At 37.2% G+C, this 20822-nt stretch overlaps 1 protein-coding gene across 1 annotated transcript in view; it reads right to left on the bottom strand.

Annotated features, from left to right (window-relative positions):
• The window catches only part of LOC117344636, a 45887-nt gene extending 25065 nt beyond the window's left edge, over nt 1-20822 (bottom strand). The window contains exons 1-11 of the mRNA XM_033907462.1: nt 20720-20822; nt 18412-19933; nt 14785-15014; nt 14350-14548; nt 13813-13913; nt 9649-9822; nt 8040-8161; nt 5596-5703; nt 4364-4468; nt 2628-2976; nt 1450-1533 (exon numbers count right to left, since the gene is read on the bottom strand). Of these exons, the coding sequence (XP_033763353.1) occupies nt 1450-1533; nt 2628-2976; nt 4364-4468; nt 5596-5703; nt 8040-8161; nt 9649-9822; nt 13813-13913; nt 14350-14548; nt 14785-15014; nt 18412-19933; nt 20720-20822 (3097 nt within the window). The remainder of the gene's footprint in view (nt 1-1449; nt 1534-2627; nt 2977-4363; nt 4469-5595; nt 5704-8039; nt 8162-9648; nt 9823-13812; nt 13914-14349; nt 14549-14784; nt 15015-18411; nt 19934-20719) is intronic.

Genomic DNA, 20822 nt, shown 5'->3' with positions numbered 1-20822 from the left:
ATATAAGTATGCACGTATGCAACACATACAATTACATCCGAATATATCATAAAAATGAATGTGATATTTTTTGCAATACAGCCAAATTAAACCTCGATATCTCAGACTGTGATCCCTCAAAGACTCTGCTTAACTCCAAGTATAATCATTTATTTCCAACGATAAAATTCTATGTAAAATATAGTCAGTTACGTACCATATCAGGGATGTCTCAATTTAATCTTGGCTCTGTTGAATCTACATTTTAAATTATTCATATCTATTTCTGGATTTTAAAATACTGATTCTTGTAAGATAATAAAAACATTTTGATATGGTGTTGACATTAGTTACATGATAAGATAGACAGTACATAGAGAATACATGGTCAGTGTCTTAAAATATAAGCTGTATTTTGGCGAGGGTAAAGAAAGACAAAAGTGGCGAGCCTTGGCGAGCCACTTTTGTCTTTCTGTCCCCAGCCAAAAATACAGCTTATATTTTAAGACACTGACCATGTATTCTATTTATCCTGCAACAGTCATAAAAATAATCATCAAAAATAATCATTTTGAAGTGAAACGGTGTCAAAAATGACAGAAATATGTTCGCCTTTCAAACGTAGTTTCACTTTGAAGTAGGTCAGTTGAACTGACGCACGTGCTAAGATTCCAAAATACAGCTGTTTTCCGTCACTGCTGTATACAGCAAAAATATATACGGTGGGTGTATTCCGACAATGCGGTGGCTGCAAAGTTGCAGGATAAATATACTTATTAGTATGTACTCAAATGGTGATACTCCTCATTCAAAGGAATTAACAAAAAAGAAAAAAAGAACAAATAAAGATGACAGATTTGTTAAAAAAAGTTCTTACTATGATAATTAAGCTGTGAGTTTGATCAGCATCGATTCAAAATGCAGTTAATTGCTCCGGACACAAAATTTTAACAAAGGGCAAATAACTCTGTACACATGGGTTGTGGGCTCAGACTTGGTACAATGCAAATTTTCGGGAGCATAAACAGATAACAGTTTGTACTTTTTGTCCTGTCTTTGACAGACACTCATTTATGTGAGAAAACACGGTAGATGCTGACCCAATATTTCTAATATAAATATATTTAAGACTGTTGGTCTTCTAGAATTGCAGGTGATTCAAAAAGTTATGATAATTTTTAACATGTCTGCTCCTTTTCACAATAAATGTATGTCAAGGTAACTTATTTTGGGTTAACATTATTGTCATTATGCATGATGCCAGACAAAAGGCAATCACGTACAATTGTCTCAGCTAGGTGACTGAAAAAAAAAACAAATCAGTAGATCTCTCTCCTGACGAAGAATCGAGACACTTTATAGAATATCACTCTGAATGAAGTTAGAAGCTACATGCACAAATCAAATAATATGGAAACAAGTCATCTGTATCACATGAAGGTCAAAGGTCAAGGTGTTTCATGTACTGACCTTCATAATCTGTTTGGGTGAGCCATTGTAGGAAGTCTATACCATCATCATCCTCATCATCATCTTCCTCCTCCTGTAGACTTTCTATAAATTATCATGGAAGAATGACAATATTTTAATGTAAAAATATTCTCTTGGACATCATTTCTAACACATTAATCAGCAATCCCGCAATGGCTGCATATACTCAATTGAAAACTCTAAGAATTATCTCCCTTCATAATTTGAAACTTGAATGTGAAAAATAAAAATCTATGATGAATGATACAAGCAAGTTCAAGATCAATCGCGAAGTATAAAGAATAAAATGTATTCATATTTTTACAGTTCGCAAAAATTGAAAAAAAAAAAGATTTTAAGGAAAAAGTGTTACAATGTTCAGAAAAAAAATCCCCACATAATTTTGGTCTTCAGAATCCGAAGTGTTGACAGATGTCTGTACAGACTCTTGACCCATAACTTTATTTGTCTGTAATAATAATTAACATGTACAGAGGTACGAGGATCGTGACTATTACATCTGTCTGTGATAATAATTAACATGTACAGAGTTACGAGGATCGTGACAATTACCTCTGTCTGTGATAATAATTAACACGTACAGAGGTACGAGGATCGTGACCATTACCTCTGTCTGTGATAATAATTAACATGTACAGAGTTACGAGGATCGTGACTATTACATCTGTCTGTGATAATAATTAACAGGTACAGAGTTACGAGGATCGTGACCATTACGTCTGTCTGTGATAATAATTAACAGGTACAGAGGTACGAGGATCGTGACCATTATCTCTGTCTGTGATAATAATCAATATGTACAGAGTCATGAGGATCCTGACCATTACCTCTGTCTGTGATAATAATTAACATGTACAGAGGTACGAGGATCGTGACCATTACCTCTGTCTGGGATAATAATTAACACGTACAGAGGTACGAGGATCGTGACTATTACCTCTGTCTGTGATAATAATTAACACGTACAGAGGTACGAAGATCGTGACTATTACATCTGTCTGTGATAATAATTAACATGTACAGAGTTACGAGGATTGTGACCATTACGTCTGTCTGTGATAATAATTAACATGTACAGAGGTATGAGGATCGTGACCATTACCTCTGTCTGTGATAATAATCAATATGTACAGAGTCATGAGGATCCTGATCATTACCTCTGTCTTTACTGTCTATGTCTTGTTGCTCATCCACAGGGATACTAGTCTTTTCTGTAACTGTTCTTAGGGCACTCTCTTTCTTCGCATCATCAGATATATTTTTTTCTCGTTTTTCTTCCATTTCCCCTGTCTGTGTCTCTGTTTTCATTTTTGGCTTGTCTGATGGTCTTTCTTCAACTTCTGCTGTCATTCTTAGTTCTGTGTCTGTGGTTTTGGGAGGGAGCTGGCTAGGGTTCATGACCTTGACACAACAGGAGGGGTTCAGGAGGTGAATTCCAGAGGTGAAGGCTACAGTTAGATCCCCGGAGCTGTCTACTCTCTCCACCTCACCAGTCTTACCAAGAATCTGTCAAAATAGAATGCACATTCTTCTAATAAACTTGATTGTGCGAAGATAACCTAAAGTCATATTTAGTCATTTGAAAATTCTTCACATTCTATTGCTATCTAGGTCATTTCAAAAACATCCAATCTATAATGTGTCTAAGTTCAAGGTCATATAAACATACTCAAATGTACTGTATGATGCAAATAATGACAATATATTAACATGGTGTAACCTATACAATGTACCCAAGGTCAAGGTCATTTAAACAACCCCATTCATGCACCATACAAGCTCAAAAGTTATATAAAGGCTGCCCAATGTAATCTATAATGCTCCCAAGGTCAAGGTCATATTGATACCCTCCCATACCACCTTCCCATTGATAAATAATACAAGTTTAACGTCATATCAACACTGCCAAATCAAAGACATCCAAGGTCAAGGTCTTATCAACACATTCTCATACCTAAATTATGCAAGTTTAAGGTCCTACCAACACTGCCCAATCTAAGATGTCTAAGGTCAAGGTCATATCAACATCCTCTTGTCTACCATGTACATAAGGTCAAGGTCATATCAACACTTTCCTGTCTATGATGTACATAAGTCAAGGTCATATCAACAAATTAAATGTTCCATTGATAATGTACACATGTTGAAGCTCAACAGACACCCCCCGCCCCCCTCTCCATCTACAAGATGCTGGAGATGAATTGGTCTGTATTGCCAACCTGGATGTTAAAATTTAAATTGTTTATAAAAAAAAACTATTTTGATTTTGTGAACATATAGGATAACAGTGATTCAAACTTGATAAAACATTTACAATTCTGTTTGTCATGCCCAGTAATTGCATTATATACACATGTAGTAATGAAACCAATGTTTCCATTATATGACCATGGGAATAATCTCCAGTGCCTGGACCATAACCTGCAGACAAATATATATAACATCTTGGGTTTCCATTTGGCTAAAAAAGGTAGGATAAGAAAACTAAAGCTTATTAAAAGTGATGTGTCAGCTTCAGTTCTGTAAGTTCAAATTATTTGGACATATACATGCATTCTATCAAATTATTCTGACATATACATGTTCTTATCAAATTATTCTGACATATACATGTATTCTATCAAACTATTCTGACATATACATGTATTCTATCAAATCACTCTGACATATACATGTATTCTATCAAATCATTCTGACATATACATGTATTCTATCAAACTACTCTGACATATACATGTATTCTATCAAACTATTCTGACATATACATGTATTCTATAATTATTTTAACTGAAGGGTCGTTTAACATTAATGTCAGATCATTATAAAAGATGACAAAACTTCAGAATAATTTAACTACAGTTCTGATTGGAATCAGCAAATATACTTGACATACATCCTTCATATTTTCTCGCCAGCCACCATGCCTGTTCTGACGCTCTTTTACCACAGCCTGGTTTTCTAGTACTTTCACCTTGTCACCTGCCTCAGCTATAGATACCTGTAAAATAAACAAGCATTCAGTCAGTATCTTTTACATTAGTCCAAAATGAGGTCATTAAAAAAGTACAGGTGTGTATGAATTGTAATAACAGGTGAACCTCCTTATCTCCAAGTCAGTTGGGTCACCAAAGAACTTCAGAATATTTGGAGTATTCAAGGTTCTGAGTATTCAAGGTTACTGAGTATCCAAGGTTACTGAATATTCAAGTGACTGAGTATTCAAGGTTACTGAGTATTCAAGGTTACTGAATATTCAAGGTTACTGAGTATTCAAGGTTACTGTGTATTCAAGGTTACTTAGTATTCAAGGTTACTGAGTATTCAAGATTACTGAGTATTAAAGGTTAATGAGTATTCAAGGTAACTGAGTATTCAAGGTTCTGAATATTCAAGGTTCTGAATATTCAAGGTTCTGAGTATTCAAGGTTACTGAGTATTCAAGTGACTGAGTATTTAAGGTTACTAAGTATTCAAGGTTATTGAGTATTCAAGGTTACTGAGTATTCAAGGTTCTGAGTATTCAAGGTTCTGAGTATTCAAGCTAACTGAGTATTCAAGCTAACTGAGTATTCAAGCTAACTGAGTATTCAAGGTTATTGAGTATTCAAGGTTACTGAGTATTCAAGGTTCTGAGTATTCAAGGTTCTGAGTATTCAAGGTTACTGAGTATTCAAGGTTACTGAGTATTCAAGGTTCTCAGTATTAAAGGTTTTGAATATTCAAGGTTCTGAGTATTCAAGGTTACTGAGTATTCAAGGTTACTGAGTATTCAAGGTTCTGAGTATTCAAGGTTACTGAGTATTCAAGGTTCTGAGTATTCAAGGTTATTGAGTATTTCAAGGTTACTAAGTATTCAAGGTTCTGAATATTCAAGGTTCTGAGTATTCAAGGTTACTGAGTATTCAAGTGACTGAGTATTTAAGGTTATTGAGTATTCAAGGTTACTGACTATTCAAGGTTACTGAGTATTCAAGGTTCTGAGTATTCAAGATAACTGAGTATATTTCATATAGAATGTTTACAATCGATACCGAAGTTAAGCTGAGTCTTTGAGTTAATTTTGATTGATCAATTTTATTTATTTATAATATTTCATCAAAATTTTAAATTTGAAAGTGACATTACCTTGGCACAGGCATTGCTGCACACAAACCATGTACGTTCCGACACAGTGTAGTATACATGAAACTTCTGTGTTTCCACACTTTTTACAGTGCCCAACTCTCCCATGATCTGTAATGGAAATGTTTAATTAGGAGATAATTACTATAAACATGGCTATTTTTGCAGGGGTTAATTTTGAGATTTTGTTGTGTAAACTACACACGTTGGGGTAATTTTCACAATCGATCCACCCATTTGTAGTTTTAGATTACCCAAATAAACTGATAACAAAATTATACAAGTAGGGGAAATATTTTAAGAGATCAATAGGACTCTGTGTAATTACCGTAAATGCCCCCCTCGTGTAAAATTTCTGTGTTAACAGTATAAATAATGCTGTGATAGCTCAGTCAGTTAGAAGTCCGGCCTGGTAACCTCAGGTGAAGGTCCGAGGTTGGTAGTTTGATGCTCCCTTCCCATGTCAGTTTGTATTTGTGTTTAAGGAAATGCCATAACCTAAACTTTTTACACAGGAAAAGTTATTAGATTTAAGGAAAAAGTCTTAGTTATGGAAAATTCCTTAAAATCAGTAATGGTTTCCTATGGAAAATTCCTTAAAATCAGTAATGGTGTAGCGGGACTGGACTGGGTCGATCATCGGTGACCAGGTAGCTCAATCGGTAGAGCATCCGGCTAGTGTTCGGAGGTCCCGGGTTCGAACCCCGGTCTGGCCGCTACATTTTCTCCTCTCCTGTTACAAAATTGGCGCCCAACTAAAATACCCACGGTGGTGGTATAAGGGTCTCGTGTGTCTTCGAGAGCGAAGACTTGAAAAAAAGGAGGGAGGTGTGTAGCGGGACTGGACTGGGTCGATCATCAGTGACCAGGTAGCTCAATCGGTAGAGCATCCGGCTAGTGTTCGGAGGTCCCGGGTTCGAACCCCGGTCTGGCCGCTACATTTTCTCCTCTCCTGTTACAAGAAATTTCCTTCAGTTTAGGATTAATGATGAAACACAGGCCTGCTGATAGATTATACTCAAGCTTTGTATATTGTTTATATTTGTTCAAAGCTGTATACTTAAAGGTTTACATATGGTACAAGTCAGAGGGACTTGGTACGAATATGTATTATAAATATTATTATTAATAATAATATATGGATTGTGGGTGGAAAATTTGTGCCAAGTCCCTGTGGTTTAACTGTAAAAGGTCAATGTTAGAATTGTTAATTGGTCAATAATCAGAGAAAACACAAATCACAAGTCAGTGTGGATGGTATATACATGTAATGTAAAATATATGATCTCTGGCCTTCTGCTGACAGAGAATGCATCTTTAGCTCAAAGAGTATAGCCATTGATTGATGATAATACCAGATATGTTGGTTTGATTCATATCAGGGTGTTTTTTTTTTAAATAATGAGATTTGGAAGTACGATTTTTGGGATTTATTGTAACTGTTTCACCTATTACATGTAGTCCAAGGTCACACAGTGAAAGGTCAAGATTATTAGCTGTGAATGATTTTCAATACCTCATATGAATTCATTACCATCCTATGAAAAACTCTAAAAGATAGAGGCAACATTTTGAAGCAATATTTTAGACAGCGGCAGGTGTTGCTTGATGTCATTGTTGAGGGTTACAAATGTCAAATATATTCAACTATATGATCTTTTTCACATTTTTCCATAATAAGCCCATGACTAGTAACAATAGGCCCGGCCCATGACTAGTAACAATAAACCCGGCCCATGACTAGTAACAATAGGCCCGGCCCATGACTAGTAACAATAGGCCTGGACCATGACAAGTAACTTGAGAAAAAGTTAAAAATGTGTTTTTCATGGCAGCCATCCTGGAATTTATATATATCTGTAAGGTTTGCTTAGGAAAACAATTATTGCACAATCATGTTACAAAGTTTTGATTAGGCTGAAAAATAACACTTTCCATCCTTTTCTGCTAATTTCCTCATTAAATTTAAAATAGTTCAAAGGCACAAACGGAGTCGGAGAAGATGTTTACAATTTGGTTTTCAAAATGGTTGCTATCTTATATTTTTCTGAACTGAAAAACAACATCAATTGATCAGGACCATCTCTTGATAATTTCAAACAAGTTTGAACTGAATCCCATTGGTAGAACTTGAGATGAAGTTTGAAATGTGAAAAGTTTACAGATGGTTGATGATGAAGAATGAAGCACAATGGATATAGGCCACCCTGACCCTTTGGGTCAAATGACCTAAAAAGCTCACCTATAGTATAATCAATAGAAATCTATCAATAGAAAACACATGTGTACCAACAAATACTATTTCCTAATCCTGTAATAAGGCCAATCCTGACTCTGAGTCAGAGGTTATGTGTTGACCCATTGGGCTCGTGCTATGGTTTTATGGTAAGATCTAGAGCCAACAGTACATTACATAATTATGTATCTAATTAGAAGTGATAGCTTACCTTTTCCATGCTTTCATTCCATCCTCCATATTCTTTCTGTAAACTTTTAAATGTATCTATATTCAAGTCGATCTGTATGGTATCCCCTACATTGATCCATGAATCTGGAATCTTGTTAAAATCTAAAATTCGTAAGACATTGGACAAAAATTACTGGATGATCACTGGATTTCATTTAACCATAAAATCTACTGTTTGTTTTAGTTAATCTAATCATACTACATGACAAGATGACAAGAGGCCCATAGGACCTGTATCTTTAAACATTATAGGGATTGGTAGAAATATGGATTACATATTTGTAAGTTTACTATCAGAACAAATTAACTCGAAAGCTATAGTTCTTCACCACAACAATCTGCATTTCAAATATCATTAATCTATAAGCTCTGTAGTTTATTATAAGAGGTTGTTTAATACAATGAGAACCCACATATATTTTTTTATGTAAAACAAATCCTCTTGTAATTGTAAAAAGAAGTGTATCGTCTTTCACCTAAACAAACTACAACAGTATGATTCCGTGATGGCTACATATGAGTCATTCACAGTCATATTTGAATATACTAACATATGAATCGGCCCGAGCTCTGTGACATATCGTATGCCATTGAGATTATGCAATTTTGTAGTAGGTTGATATGTCTTTAATCATACATAACACAGGCCAACACTGACATCATGACTTCAGAAAGAATGGTTAATTGATTAATTACATATTTAACCCCAGTGACCTCATATGACATTATTTAACAATTAAACGCTTGGTAGATTGTATTTATTGGCAAGATCAATGCAATCTGGGTGACAGATAAATAGAATGACGCCCGTTACTTCAGCTATTCCCCTGTTTGTTCAATTGAAAGAACGGCACATGTGAAATCGATTTCATTGTAGTGCTTGGTTTGCATTCAAATTGATAAGTAATACAAAGCCTCGGTGTGACTATGATCAACAAAGCACCAAAATGACGTCATAATTATGCGATTGTTCTAAGTCGAAATCTTTGCTAAATTTGATTCACCCGCAACGCATTGCCAAACATTTTTTTGATGCTGACGGAAGTGACGTCATGTGACATGGGCTGCATTTATACGGTGATCAATACCATCTGGTTTATCACAGGAGTAATGGGAGACTGTCACACAGAATGTAAATATATAATTATGAATCATTAGAGCAATGTATCCAGTGTTTATTATTGCCAATAGAACTACAAGATCATATTCCTGATGAATTTAAGCCTTATTTGTTCCTAAAATGAACTATTGAGTTCCTATTAGTTGTGTTTAAAATCTAGAAAATTAACTGGTAATGCATAGGTTTTTTTATGTTTTTTTTTTTAATCCACGCTTGTTCCAGCTATCAGTGTTACGGTAATAAGCTTAAACATAAAAAATGGCAAATATCATTTAAAAAAATAATAAGAAAATAGGAACAGTCAAGTAAAAAACCTGTCAAGCTAGAATTTTTACTAATAACTTTAACTGGTTTAAAACAATTATTTGTACATAATATTTTCTCATTTTATTAAATATATATACAATTTGCATGTAAAATTTCCCAAATTGGTATCAGACACTGAACACTACCAATTAGACATACAAACCTGCCAGAGGGAGGTGATCAAGGTAGATGGAGACAGTATGATGGGCTGCCACAAGGTCAAATTTACATTTAGGCCCAGACAAATGTGTAGTTGTCTCCCCTGACTTCCACTCGACCAAAGTTTCCTGGTTTTTAGTTGAATCATTCTTGGTAATTTTCTTTATGACTCCTATATCTACAAACATAAAAAAAAATTGGTATCAGATACTTATATTATATACTGAAGTCAGTCCAAGTACAGTTGACTTCAACAATTCTTATCAAACATTAAAACTTAAGGTAGACCGACCCTTCGGGTTTCCTCTGATAGATCTCCTTAATTTTATTTTTATTTCAATGTTAATTATGCTCTTATCGCAAAAAGCACATAAAAAGCATATGTCACCACGTTCGTTTTACTACCAGGGCCACATAAAGATACGTATTAATTAATAGCTGAACCATATTTTTAAGGATTTTGGTAGATTTTATCTTTCCTCGATAATATTCACCTCAAGCATAAAAAGAAGTTTATATCCTATTTATATCATCAGTATGAGCAATATCATTCATAATTATCAAAAAAAAAGAAGATTCTTTGGGTGGTTAACAAAATATGGCTATTTTTATACGAAAAACCTGTTATTTTTAGTGAAAAATTGATTTTAAAAAATACACGTTTATTTTTTTCCTGAAAAAATGAACAGAAAAATTACCCCCTTTTTTTTGCTTAATTAAAAATTTCATATGTATGTTTTAAGAAAAAAAAATAAAAATAACACCTCACCATATTACTTTTCACACTATGGCCGTTTACTTTGCTGGTACCCCAAAACGTTTGCTTCAAGTATGGCTCAAATTACCAAATTAGAGCAGTTATTTTGGAATCTGAGATTGATGAATTTTTTTGTTAAATCTTTACCATTTTCTTTCATAAATTATATTGTAATCTATGTTACTGGTGCTTTCTTTTTTTCTAAAAGAATTTTATTTGTTTGATTTCCCAAACGTAATTAACATTTTCCGGATATTTTCCTCTTTTCCGGATGAAAATTAGAACATTACACTAACGGTCCTTCAGACGCTTGCTTCTAATACGCCATGTCAAACGAAGCGTATTGGTGATACAGAATGCCAGAACATGCACAATATGAGCTTCACTTGCAGCGCTAAACAATGTTGCTCGAGTGTCGAGTGTCGAGCGTTCCAACCTATGCGATAATGTAATTTGAATGAAGGCAAAGCCTTAGTATAGCGCAGCTATGACAGTAATCACTCACCGTAACATGTATATACTACCACATTTTCAGATTTAAGACTTTTTTTTAGGGGGGGGGGGGGGTTAATTTAAAAGAATGACACACAAAAAATGCTACAAACTAGGCCAAAATAAATCTAAACATGTAAACACATTGTAACATAAACTATGTATTACATCTAAACATCTATACATGAAAGTATATATGAAAATTCCTTAGACAGTATGTCTACAGAAAATTGAAATCCCATAGCCCAAGTCATTTTTCCATAGACCCATTTTGTAAACATATTGTTGAAAAGTAGCATTACTGTCACGCAAACGCTTGCATCATCCAGTAATAACACGCTATTATGGGTTAAAAAAACCTCTATTTTAAGCTCTGATTTCATATCATCATTTGTCAGAAAATATTGGAATGTTGTTTACATGAATTGTAATGTATGTCAGGACTCAAACTTTTCATAGCCATTGGGGCCAACACTAAGAAATTTTACATAAGACCGACCAGGTTTTCTATAGCCTCTGGCCATCGGACCACCTTTACTTTCGAACACTGTGACAGACAGAATTGTTTATTGTTTGTCCTGATGTGAATTTCATTGTCTTTACTTTGCATTGTTGGATTCCAAATGATCGTGCACTTAATAATGGCATCAGTATTCTACTGCCATATTTCTTTGCTACTAACAGAGACCTATATTATACCTATAGTATATAGGTCTCTGCTACTAACAACGTAAAAGGGCAGACGATACAACAATATTTTCATGATATATATAACAGGAAAGTGAATTTAGTGTCTCCACAAGGGGTTAAACCTGCGACCCTCTGCTTACTGCTCCGTCGCTCTACCGACTGACTTAATGGAAATTCCCCCACCTGAAATCACTATGTACCCTATTTACAATTAAAACCTGCCTCACTATTCCTCACTTTTCAAACATGTTCGCCCCGAACACACATTAACCCAGGTTTTATCCCCAACGAATCCTCTCATTTTCATATAGCTTGCACTTGGAGTGGTCAACCGATGTAACAGAAAAGCAAGTAGTGTGCCTCCACCTTCATCGAACCGCGACCCCAGGCTTTACTCACCGGGTTCAATCGTACTGACCGGGCGCCGGTGCTTACACCTGGGCATCAATGAATTTTACACCCGGGCAACTCTAATTTCTATAGAAAATGAACGCCGAAGACGGGATCGGAAGAACGGTTGGGATATTTTTTCTCTTTTTTGATGTGATAATGATGTCCTTTAAGGAAAATAACCCGACCACGGAACAAAATGATAAATTGGCTATAACTTGCAAGGATAACTGACAGGAAAAACACCTCTCATTTTTTGCTAATTCGCCCACATTGTAGGCGGGTATGACCAAATTATGCCGCAATCCACGAATTATGCAACATATACAGCAAAATCCGCGATCGTTATGACTGTAAATCTCACAGTTTATCGGAATTATATATTTTGACATTGTCAAGTCTTATTGGATTGATTGGTAATAGTTAAATAGGAAAATTAAACATTTCCGTATTTTACACCTGTGGCAACGAAGACGCTCTTGAGCTTTACACCCGGGCGCCGCAATTTGCTGACATGGTAGTGATGTAGAAATTACCAGAGTTGGCCTTTTGATGGTTTTTGTTTATGTATTTTTTGCATTTATGTAACTCGTTACAATTCATTCACGGACATGCCTCTTTAAAGGGTCCGAATTTGTGCTTGTCAATCCGTCATCCGTTTTTGTTATGATCTATTTATAAAACTGCTCGAACCTGGTAGGGAGCTCCCCATGGAGTGAAATCTCCAGCCTAGACCGATCACAAGAAACGTGTTTTATAGGCCTACAGTTAATTAAATACAATATTTATAATATATCCAGAATATGAGTAAAAAGGCACTTAACATCTACATCAATTTCACGGGTTTTAGGTTTTTGAAAAATTGTCGAATGTCAACGTAAATTTCGTGAGAGTTTATATAGATCTTTTATACCATCAATGCATGTTGCAAGTTTAGTGTTTACGTCCCATGCGTTTCCTCTTTTTTTCTGATCTGTGTCTACCCGCGGTTGGAATATGGTTGACTACCTCGCATTCTGAATAACAATATATCACATGTAAAGTGCGCAAGGCCGAACTTACGTTCCCCTAACAATATACAATCTGACAGATGGAGTACATGTATACTGAAGTAATTGTTGGTTGCCGCAAAGTGCACATGCTTTTAGAGCATCGGCCAAAGTCCCCAACTCCACTATGCGTCGGCCCGTGCACCATGAAGTGTCCTCTTGTTCTACATTGCCATAAATTGGAGATGTGCTAACCTCTTCCTGACTTGATATAAATTGTCTCCGCCGAGACTGTAACTAACGTTATATGGTCGTCACACATTGGCACATTATGTGATACATCGGCGCTGTCCTTGTTTTCAATGGACCATCTTTAATTTATGTTCTCACTTCATTGAAAGCATAAGCCTTACCTAGTCTTTTAGTTTTACAAAACTGACCCCTTTACCTCTTGACCGCATCGTGCTGTAGGCCTAAACATTTATCTCCCTGCTGACTTGAAAATTAAACCAGATGTAACTATTCGTGAATATAATCAAGGGCCCGGATCGCCGGACGCCGGATCGCCGGATCGCCGGACTCATGTCTGTGACGTCACAGAAGGGTCGGTCTACCTTAAAATGAAAATTTTCTTTTTTAATTTGCCAACTGAAACTAAAACAAAATATTATCACTAAGAGTCTGAATACATTGCAGAGTTTGCATTGAATCCATCCACAAAGTGTTTTGAAACCTAGCTAGAAAGTATTAAGGTTTCAATTCAATCATTTAATCTGAAAAGGACTCCAATTATAAATACCAAGGGCAAACATGTACAGGTTTTCATAAACAAATGTATGGCAGAATTCACCTGAATCAATTCCTTTTCTTCGAGACCTTTTCACTTGAGCATCAGGCATTAAGCTGTAGACTTTCAGCTTTTTGCACCTTTTCCTAGGAGGTACTGGAAATCTAAAAGACAAAAACCACATAATATTATTAAGAATTAATAAAATGAAGCACAAGGCATTGCTGACTGATGGATAATATCTGTATATGACAGACAGAATAACAAGTCCTTTAAGGGAAAAAGAAACCTTGGTGATGGATAAATGAACAAATCAACTAGATATTATCAAATGGTTAGTAAAGGACAAATTTAATACCTTAAATTATAAACTGGCAAAATTGATGACCTTGCACCACTGTCCATCACGACTGATTTTTCACTGGTACAGTCAATGAAAAATGTCCCAGGTATGTTTACTACACTCTACTGACAATATACTGTATGCAAAAAATTTATATTTGTACATGCATCGGGCAAATTCAATTTGCAGACACTAAGTGACAGGAAGAATGTAATAAGATAATTAATTATTGATTTGGAATATTATGCCACACTTACACAGTGGCAAGTTTGTTGTCGTATCTCATGAAGCGGTGGTTTACATCATGTTTTCCCAGCATGTAACATAAATTACAGAGGTCAAAATCTTTACATTCGACACACTTCCAGCGGAATCCACTGATGCTTTTTCTGATCTCTGCAGGTCCCACCTTCACACAGGTATCACAATAAGCAGTGTGTAAGTTGTACTCAAAATCTGGAAAAAAAATACAAACATTATCAATTATATTAATAAAAGGTGTTTTCAAATTACACCATACCTAAGCCTGATAAATGAGCGAGTTCTGCTTTGATATTCAAGGGAAACATATTTGGCAAAGGAAACCATGAAATAAAATATAACTGTCACTCTCTTAGAAAACGTTTATGAAATTTTATTTTTTGGTGATTTGTATGACTTTTCTTGTGATAAAAATCCCCAGATCTAATAACCTGATGTTTCAGTGTCTATGACACGTAGATCAATCCCATTGTCACCAGCCCGACAATTTTCCATCAACATTCCGTAGTCCCACAGAACACTGCACATCTGTGACTCTGGGTCGCTCTCCACCACAGTGCCAATGTGTCCAATCCCGCCATCCTGATTCCCGTAGGCCCAGTCTGGGCCCCGTATCACACGTGACCCTTTATAGGGACGGATTAAGGACATGGCTAATCCGCTACGAGATATAAAAAAAAGAATAATTGTCTTTTTATTGAGCTGACAAGTAATCATTATAAATATAGATAACTTATTACATTAGGTATATAACATTGCAACTTCTAAAAAAACAAACAAATATCCACAAATTTGACACAAATCTAGTCACATAATATACCAAAATGTAAAATTGTTAAATTGCAACATATTAATGATTTGCTTGTAAAATAATTATCACTGTTATTTGCTATTTATATGGCCCTTAAAGTGTGAATAAGTTGATATGTATATAGCTTCACTTGTGTTTGAACTCTGAAAAATAAGTACTCTGTCAAGTTTATGCATTTGAATAGAATGGACCAGCTGCAGTGCAGATATGCAGGAGCTAAGACCAATATCTGCTGATAAACCAATTAATGATCAGCTGATAATAAATGTACAATATATTGTAGGTGCACAAACTGTTATTGGAAATTAGTACTTATTAGTTTTTTTTTTTTAATATCTAGCTATAATTACATTGTAGATCATTAACAGCAATATATATAATGTCAGCAAATTTGTGATATAACACTGATTGATTGATTGATGGTGCTTAACGTCCTTGTTCCGGTTATAACCGAGCCTAGGACACTAAGGGGAAAGGGGTGGGTCGGGGCACTAATAGGGAGCAATTTCGCATTTCGTCATCGCCAAATGATCTAATATGAGAGGGACAGACGATTATCTCTATGTAAAAAAACAATTATTTGACCTGTCACTGAATTGCCTTAATGCCCTACGTTATCCTAATCTAGACCTATATGAACCTATACTCTGTGGCGGCTAGCAATTAGCCTACTCTTGTTCGAATACCAGCAGAGGATCTTTAACGTGCACGGCGTGACTCACCGTACACCGGACCCCGGATTAACGTCCCTTCCGAAGGACAAGAAGTGTAGAAGATAGCGTGAGATAGAGTATAGATTGGTTTGAAAAATTTGGTGTAGTTTGTTAGTGGGATATAGTTTTGTTATTGATAGTAGGAATTCTAGACACCATTTTGTATTGCTAACCATGGTGTTTTCGAATGGGTAAGGGGTAGGGTATAGATCAGACTAGTTTGTTATGTAGAGTGTAGTTATAGGGTGATTATAGAGGGGTAGTGCTGGGTTTGGGTAAGCATAGGAAATTTGGATTATGTGATAATGCGAGTTATTATACAAAGACTGTTTTTCGGGAGACTGTTGATTACTGTGTATAATCATCTACAAGCCTACCCTACTGGAGCAGTGCTATGTACATAAAGCACAGTTTGATAGCGATTAGTAAAGGTAAGAGGAAAAGATAGGAGGGGAGGAAGGGGGTTTAGAAAGGGGAGTTGCCAGATGGTATTGGCATGGGAGGTCCCCACCTCTATATTCGGGGTTTGTGTTGGTGTATTTAAGTACATGTTTTGGAAGGTAGATACCACGTTCCTCGTCACAGGGGGTCTACAACCCGGACCACTCCGGGGTAGACACAACTGCAGAGTAGGTGGATATCTGATGTCAAATTGTGTTACCTATTTTGTGTATGAATGGTAAAGATGTTCATATGTTGCGATGTGTTTAGACAAAAATCTTACTTTCATTTTCGTAATAATAAACATTTCAATTTAAATCGACTTACATGTACAGTCAAAGAACAGTTTTAGATCCTGATTGATATATTTTTGAATTAAAAACTCCTACAGATCTTTGCAAACTTTCATTTCCACATGTTATAATCCAAACATGAACAGAGTTGATGAGGATTTCTATATATAGTGTCAGGAGAAACCCGTCATAACAGGTCCCCGTGATTTTGTGTACGCCGCACCCGGTCCCGGACCCGATCCCCGTACCAGGAATATAGATATTAATTTTTTTCTCAACAACGACTTAATGAATAAATCTCATGTTTTTCTTGTAAATCCAGATTTATATTTCCAAAATCTGACATTTAAAATAAAATGTAAATAATACCCACAACTTTAGTAATCGTCGATTTACATTTTTCAGGGTGTGATTTTGTGTACGCCGCACTCAACCGTGAAAAATTACGGTTTTTGGCTGTTTATTCGTAAACAAGGGTTTATTTTTATGATATTTTCGATTCCATACTTCAAGTAAACCTAGTTGTTGATACAAATATAAGTTTTGATTACAAATACTACTTATTTCATTTCAAATCTTGCCTTTTTTGAGATCGCGGCGATGATCACGGGGGTTTTTGTTTACGCCCGGTCCCGTACCAAGGGCAGACTACTCCCGATCCACCGTGCTAGGACTACTGGTTTATGAGTAGCGTGTATTGTCTGTAATACCAGATATTTATACATGACTTTTAGTCTATACATTAGTAATCAATTATATCGGACGATGTTTTTGTGATGTTAGTGAAAGATTTCGCGAAAATTACAAAAGTGAAAAAGCGAGAAAAAAAAAATTAATATTGTGTATACTACGAATATTTATATATAGTTATGCACCAAGTGCAATCTGGTATCTATACAAATACAAGCATATCAATCTTTAATTGAAGTATACAAAATGATCAGTGGAATATAGACATTGATTTAATTTGCTGAACTGTGTTTAATTCACATAATTGTATATTATGTACTCATTAAATTCATTAGATTTGTGTTCAGTTGTTTGTATAACCTTAATTAATCAGTGATTGTGAGATTATCCAAACACACCTAACGCCACCAGCCGCTGTTATCTGGTAAGAAAAAGAACAATAGACTTATTATTACTAATTGTTTGATTAAACTATTTGTTCCTTCAACAATATTATTTGTAATACCTGTATACTTGTTTCCTATACCAAGCTCCGATAGTACCCACCAACCTGCATATTTCACTATATCTCCCTTAACACTAGAATTGAAATAATCTACAAAAGGTTCACTCCATTTCTCAGACACCTTATCTAACAACAACAAAAACTCACTTTCACTATCACATCTCAAAAGCTGTAGAACGTCCTCCATATAAATAGAAATGTCACTACTACCCCTATGCTGGTTCAGCCAAAATCTGATGTCTCTACGTACATGGTTCCAACAAAAAACTAATTTGATATTTGGAAAAACGTCTTCTATGGCATTTTTTATGGCTAATTCCCTGTCTACAACAATGACATGACTACCCTTCGATAAATTAGGAATAAGAGACTTGATACACCGCCAAAAAAATTCGTGAATCCTAGTAGATTTCTTATCATGAATGAAAAAAGCTACAGGAATGGTTTTATTATTTTGAAATAAAACATGTCTAAATACTAAAGCTGAAACATAAAAATCTCCTACTTGAAAGGTTGTGTCATACGACATGTACAACTTCTCGTCAGATTCAACTTGTAATAATAAATTTAACTCGCTCAATAATTCCTGAACACCTAAAACACACCTAAGATCTGGACCTATAGCAAAATCATGAATATAACCATCTAAGTGATACATAAGTTCTAAAGTACTGTACAACTCATCATGGCTAAGACGTTTCTCATTCCTTGCTAGCCTTAACTGATACCTAACTTGAGAAGGGGACCTAAGATTAGCCCTACCCTGTAAGCTACCCTTAACTTGTTGCTCTGTTTGATTCCTCTTAAACACCGATGACGGATTGCTATCACTAGAACTAACTGATTTAACCTGCTTTAAAACAGATGGAAAAGTCCTCCTATAATCGTTCCCATCTGTGCCATTCCCGTGGACCCTAGGGACAAAAATAGTCTCATCACCTATGTACTGAATAAACCTGTAAGTAACAGTCCCCTTCTTCATCATATACATTCTACGCTGAAAGTTTTTGGAACCTTTAGTATCGCCCTTCCCTTCACTTATGTAATAAGTACGTTTCCACATTTTTGGATTTGCTTTAGGAATTCCATGACCACCCTTATTAACCCAAAAATACCCATCACATGACCAGTCATCAGTTCTACAGACATCTCCGTTGTCGGTTATCAAAAACGTCTCCCCTCCCTTGGGTTTTAATGTTGTAACATCTGACAATTTATCTTTATCCTTATCAGGGTTAGAAAGAATAGAAAATATTACGTCGCTTTCCAAAAATGTCTTTAAGCCAGAAGAATAAACAACACTACGGTAAGATAACGTTCCCCCCTCCCCTCCACCACCTATCTGTATACCTGCAAAGGAATCCTGTAGTCTAGTATCGGATGCTGTCTGTGTCGTATCGAGTTCTGGTGTGGTAGGAGTAGCATCGGATGCTGGCGTGGTAGTATCTGGTACTGGCGTGGTAGCATCGGATGCTGGCGTAGTGGTATCGGATGCTGACTGTGTGGTAGTGGTCTTAGATTTCCTTCTTCTATTTTTTCTCTGACGTCTGCTCAGTTTAGTAGGCGGCGGTGCTTGCGTAGTAGTATCGGGTGCTGGCGTGGTAGTATCTGGTACTGGCGTAGTAGTATCGGGTGCTGGCGTGGTAGTATCTGGTACTGGCGTAGTAGTATCGGGTGCTGGCGTGGTAGTATCTGGTACTGGCGTAGTGGTATCGGGTACTGGCGTAGTGGTATCGGGTGCTGGCGTGGTAGTATCTGGTACTGGCGTAGTGGTATCGGGTACTGGCGTAGTGGTATCGGGTGCTGGCGTGGTAGTATCTGGTACTGGCGTAGTGGTATCGGGTGCTGGCGTGGTAGTATCTGGTACTGGCGTAGTGGTATCGGGTACTGGCGTAGTGGTATCGGGTACTGGCGTAGTAGTATCGGGTTCTACAGGAGGAATTGCTGTCGGTTGCACGGAAATCAGTACAGAAAGGTAGGAAGGCTTAGTGGTCGGTGGCGGCGTAGTAGGACTAGTATCGGATGCTGTCTGTGATCTCTGTGATGGAATTGTGGTACGGGATGGTAATTCTGGCCAAGATGCAGGATCATCGTCAGGTATGTAAGTGGGTTCTACAGGAGGAATTGCTGTCGGTGGCACGGAAATCAGTACAGAAAGGTAGGAAGGCTTAGTGGTCGGTGGCGGCGTAGTGGTCGGTGGCGGCTTAGTGGTCGGTGGCGGCGTAGTGGTCGGTGGTGGCGTAGTGGTCGGTGGTGGCGTAGTGGTTGTTGACGGCTTAGTGGTCGGTGGCGGCGTAGTGGTCGGTGGCGGCTTAGTGGTCGGTGGCGGCGTAGTGGTCGGTGGTGGCGTAGTGGTTGTTGACGGCGTAGTGGTCGGTGGCGGCGTAGTGGTCGGTGGCGGCTTAGTGGTCGGTGGCGGCGTAGTGGTCGGTGGTGGCGTAGTGGTTGTTGACGGCTTAGTGGTCGGTGGCGGCGTAGTGGTCGGTGGCGGCTTAGTGGTCGGTGGCGGCGTAGTGGTCGGTGGCGGCGTAGTGGTCGGTGGTGGCGTAGTGGTTGTTGACGGCTTAGTGGTCGGTGGCGGCGTAGTGGTCGGTGGCGGCTTAGTGGTCGGTGGCGGCGTAGTGGTCGGTGGCGGCTTAGTGGTCGATGGCGGCGTAGTGGTCGGTGGCGGCGTAGTGGTCGGTGGTGGCGTAGTGGTTGTTGACGGCTTAGTGGTCGGTGGCGGCGTTCTGATTGTTGTAACTCCGGCGAGGATGTCGTTCACTACTCTGTCAGTGCCCTTAAAGCTTAGATGAAGACCATCTCTGCTGAGTAGTTGCTCTTGTATAACTCCGTTCCGGGCGAAGGTTGGATGGGGTATGTAGTGGAGGTTCGGTGTGATGCTGGATATGGTTCTTAGTGCGTGGTTGATACATCTGGCCTTGTAGTTGATTCTGTTGATAAATCGTGGCTTGCGTATCGCATCTTCAAATCGGGACTCGATCCGCGGTAGTATGGCTGAAATCGCGATCTGCAT

The sequence above is a fragment of the Pecten maximus genome, chromosome 16 (assembly GCF_902652985.1).
Source record: "Pecten maximus chromosome 16, xPecMax1.1, whole genome shotgun sequence".
Lineage (NCBI taxonomy): Eukaryota > Metazoa > Mollusca > Bivalvia > Pectinida > Pectinidae > Pecten > Pecten maximus.
This window is presented reverse-complemented; position numbering and strand designations above follow the sequence as displayed.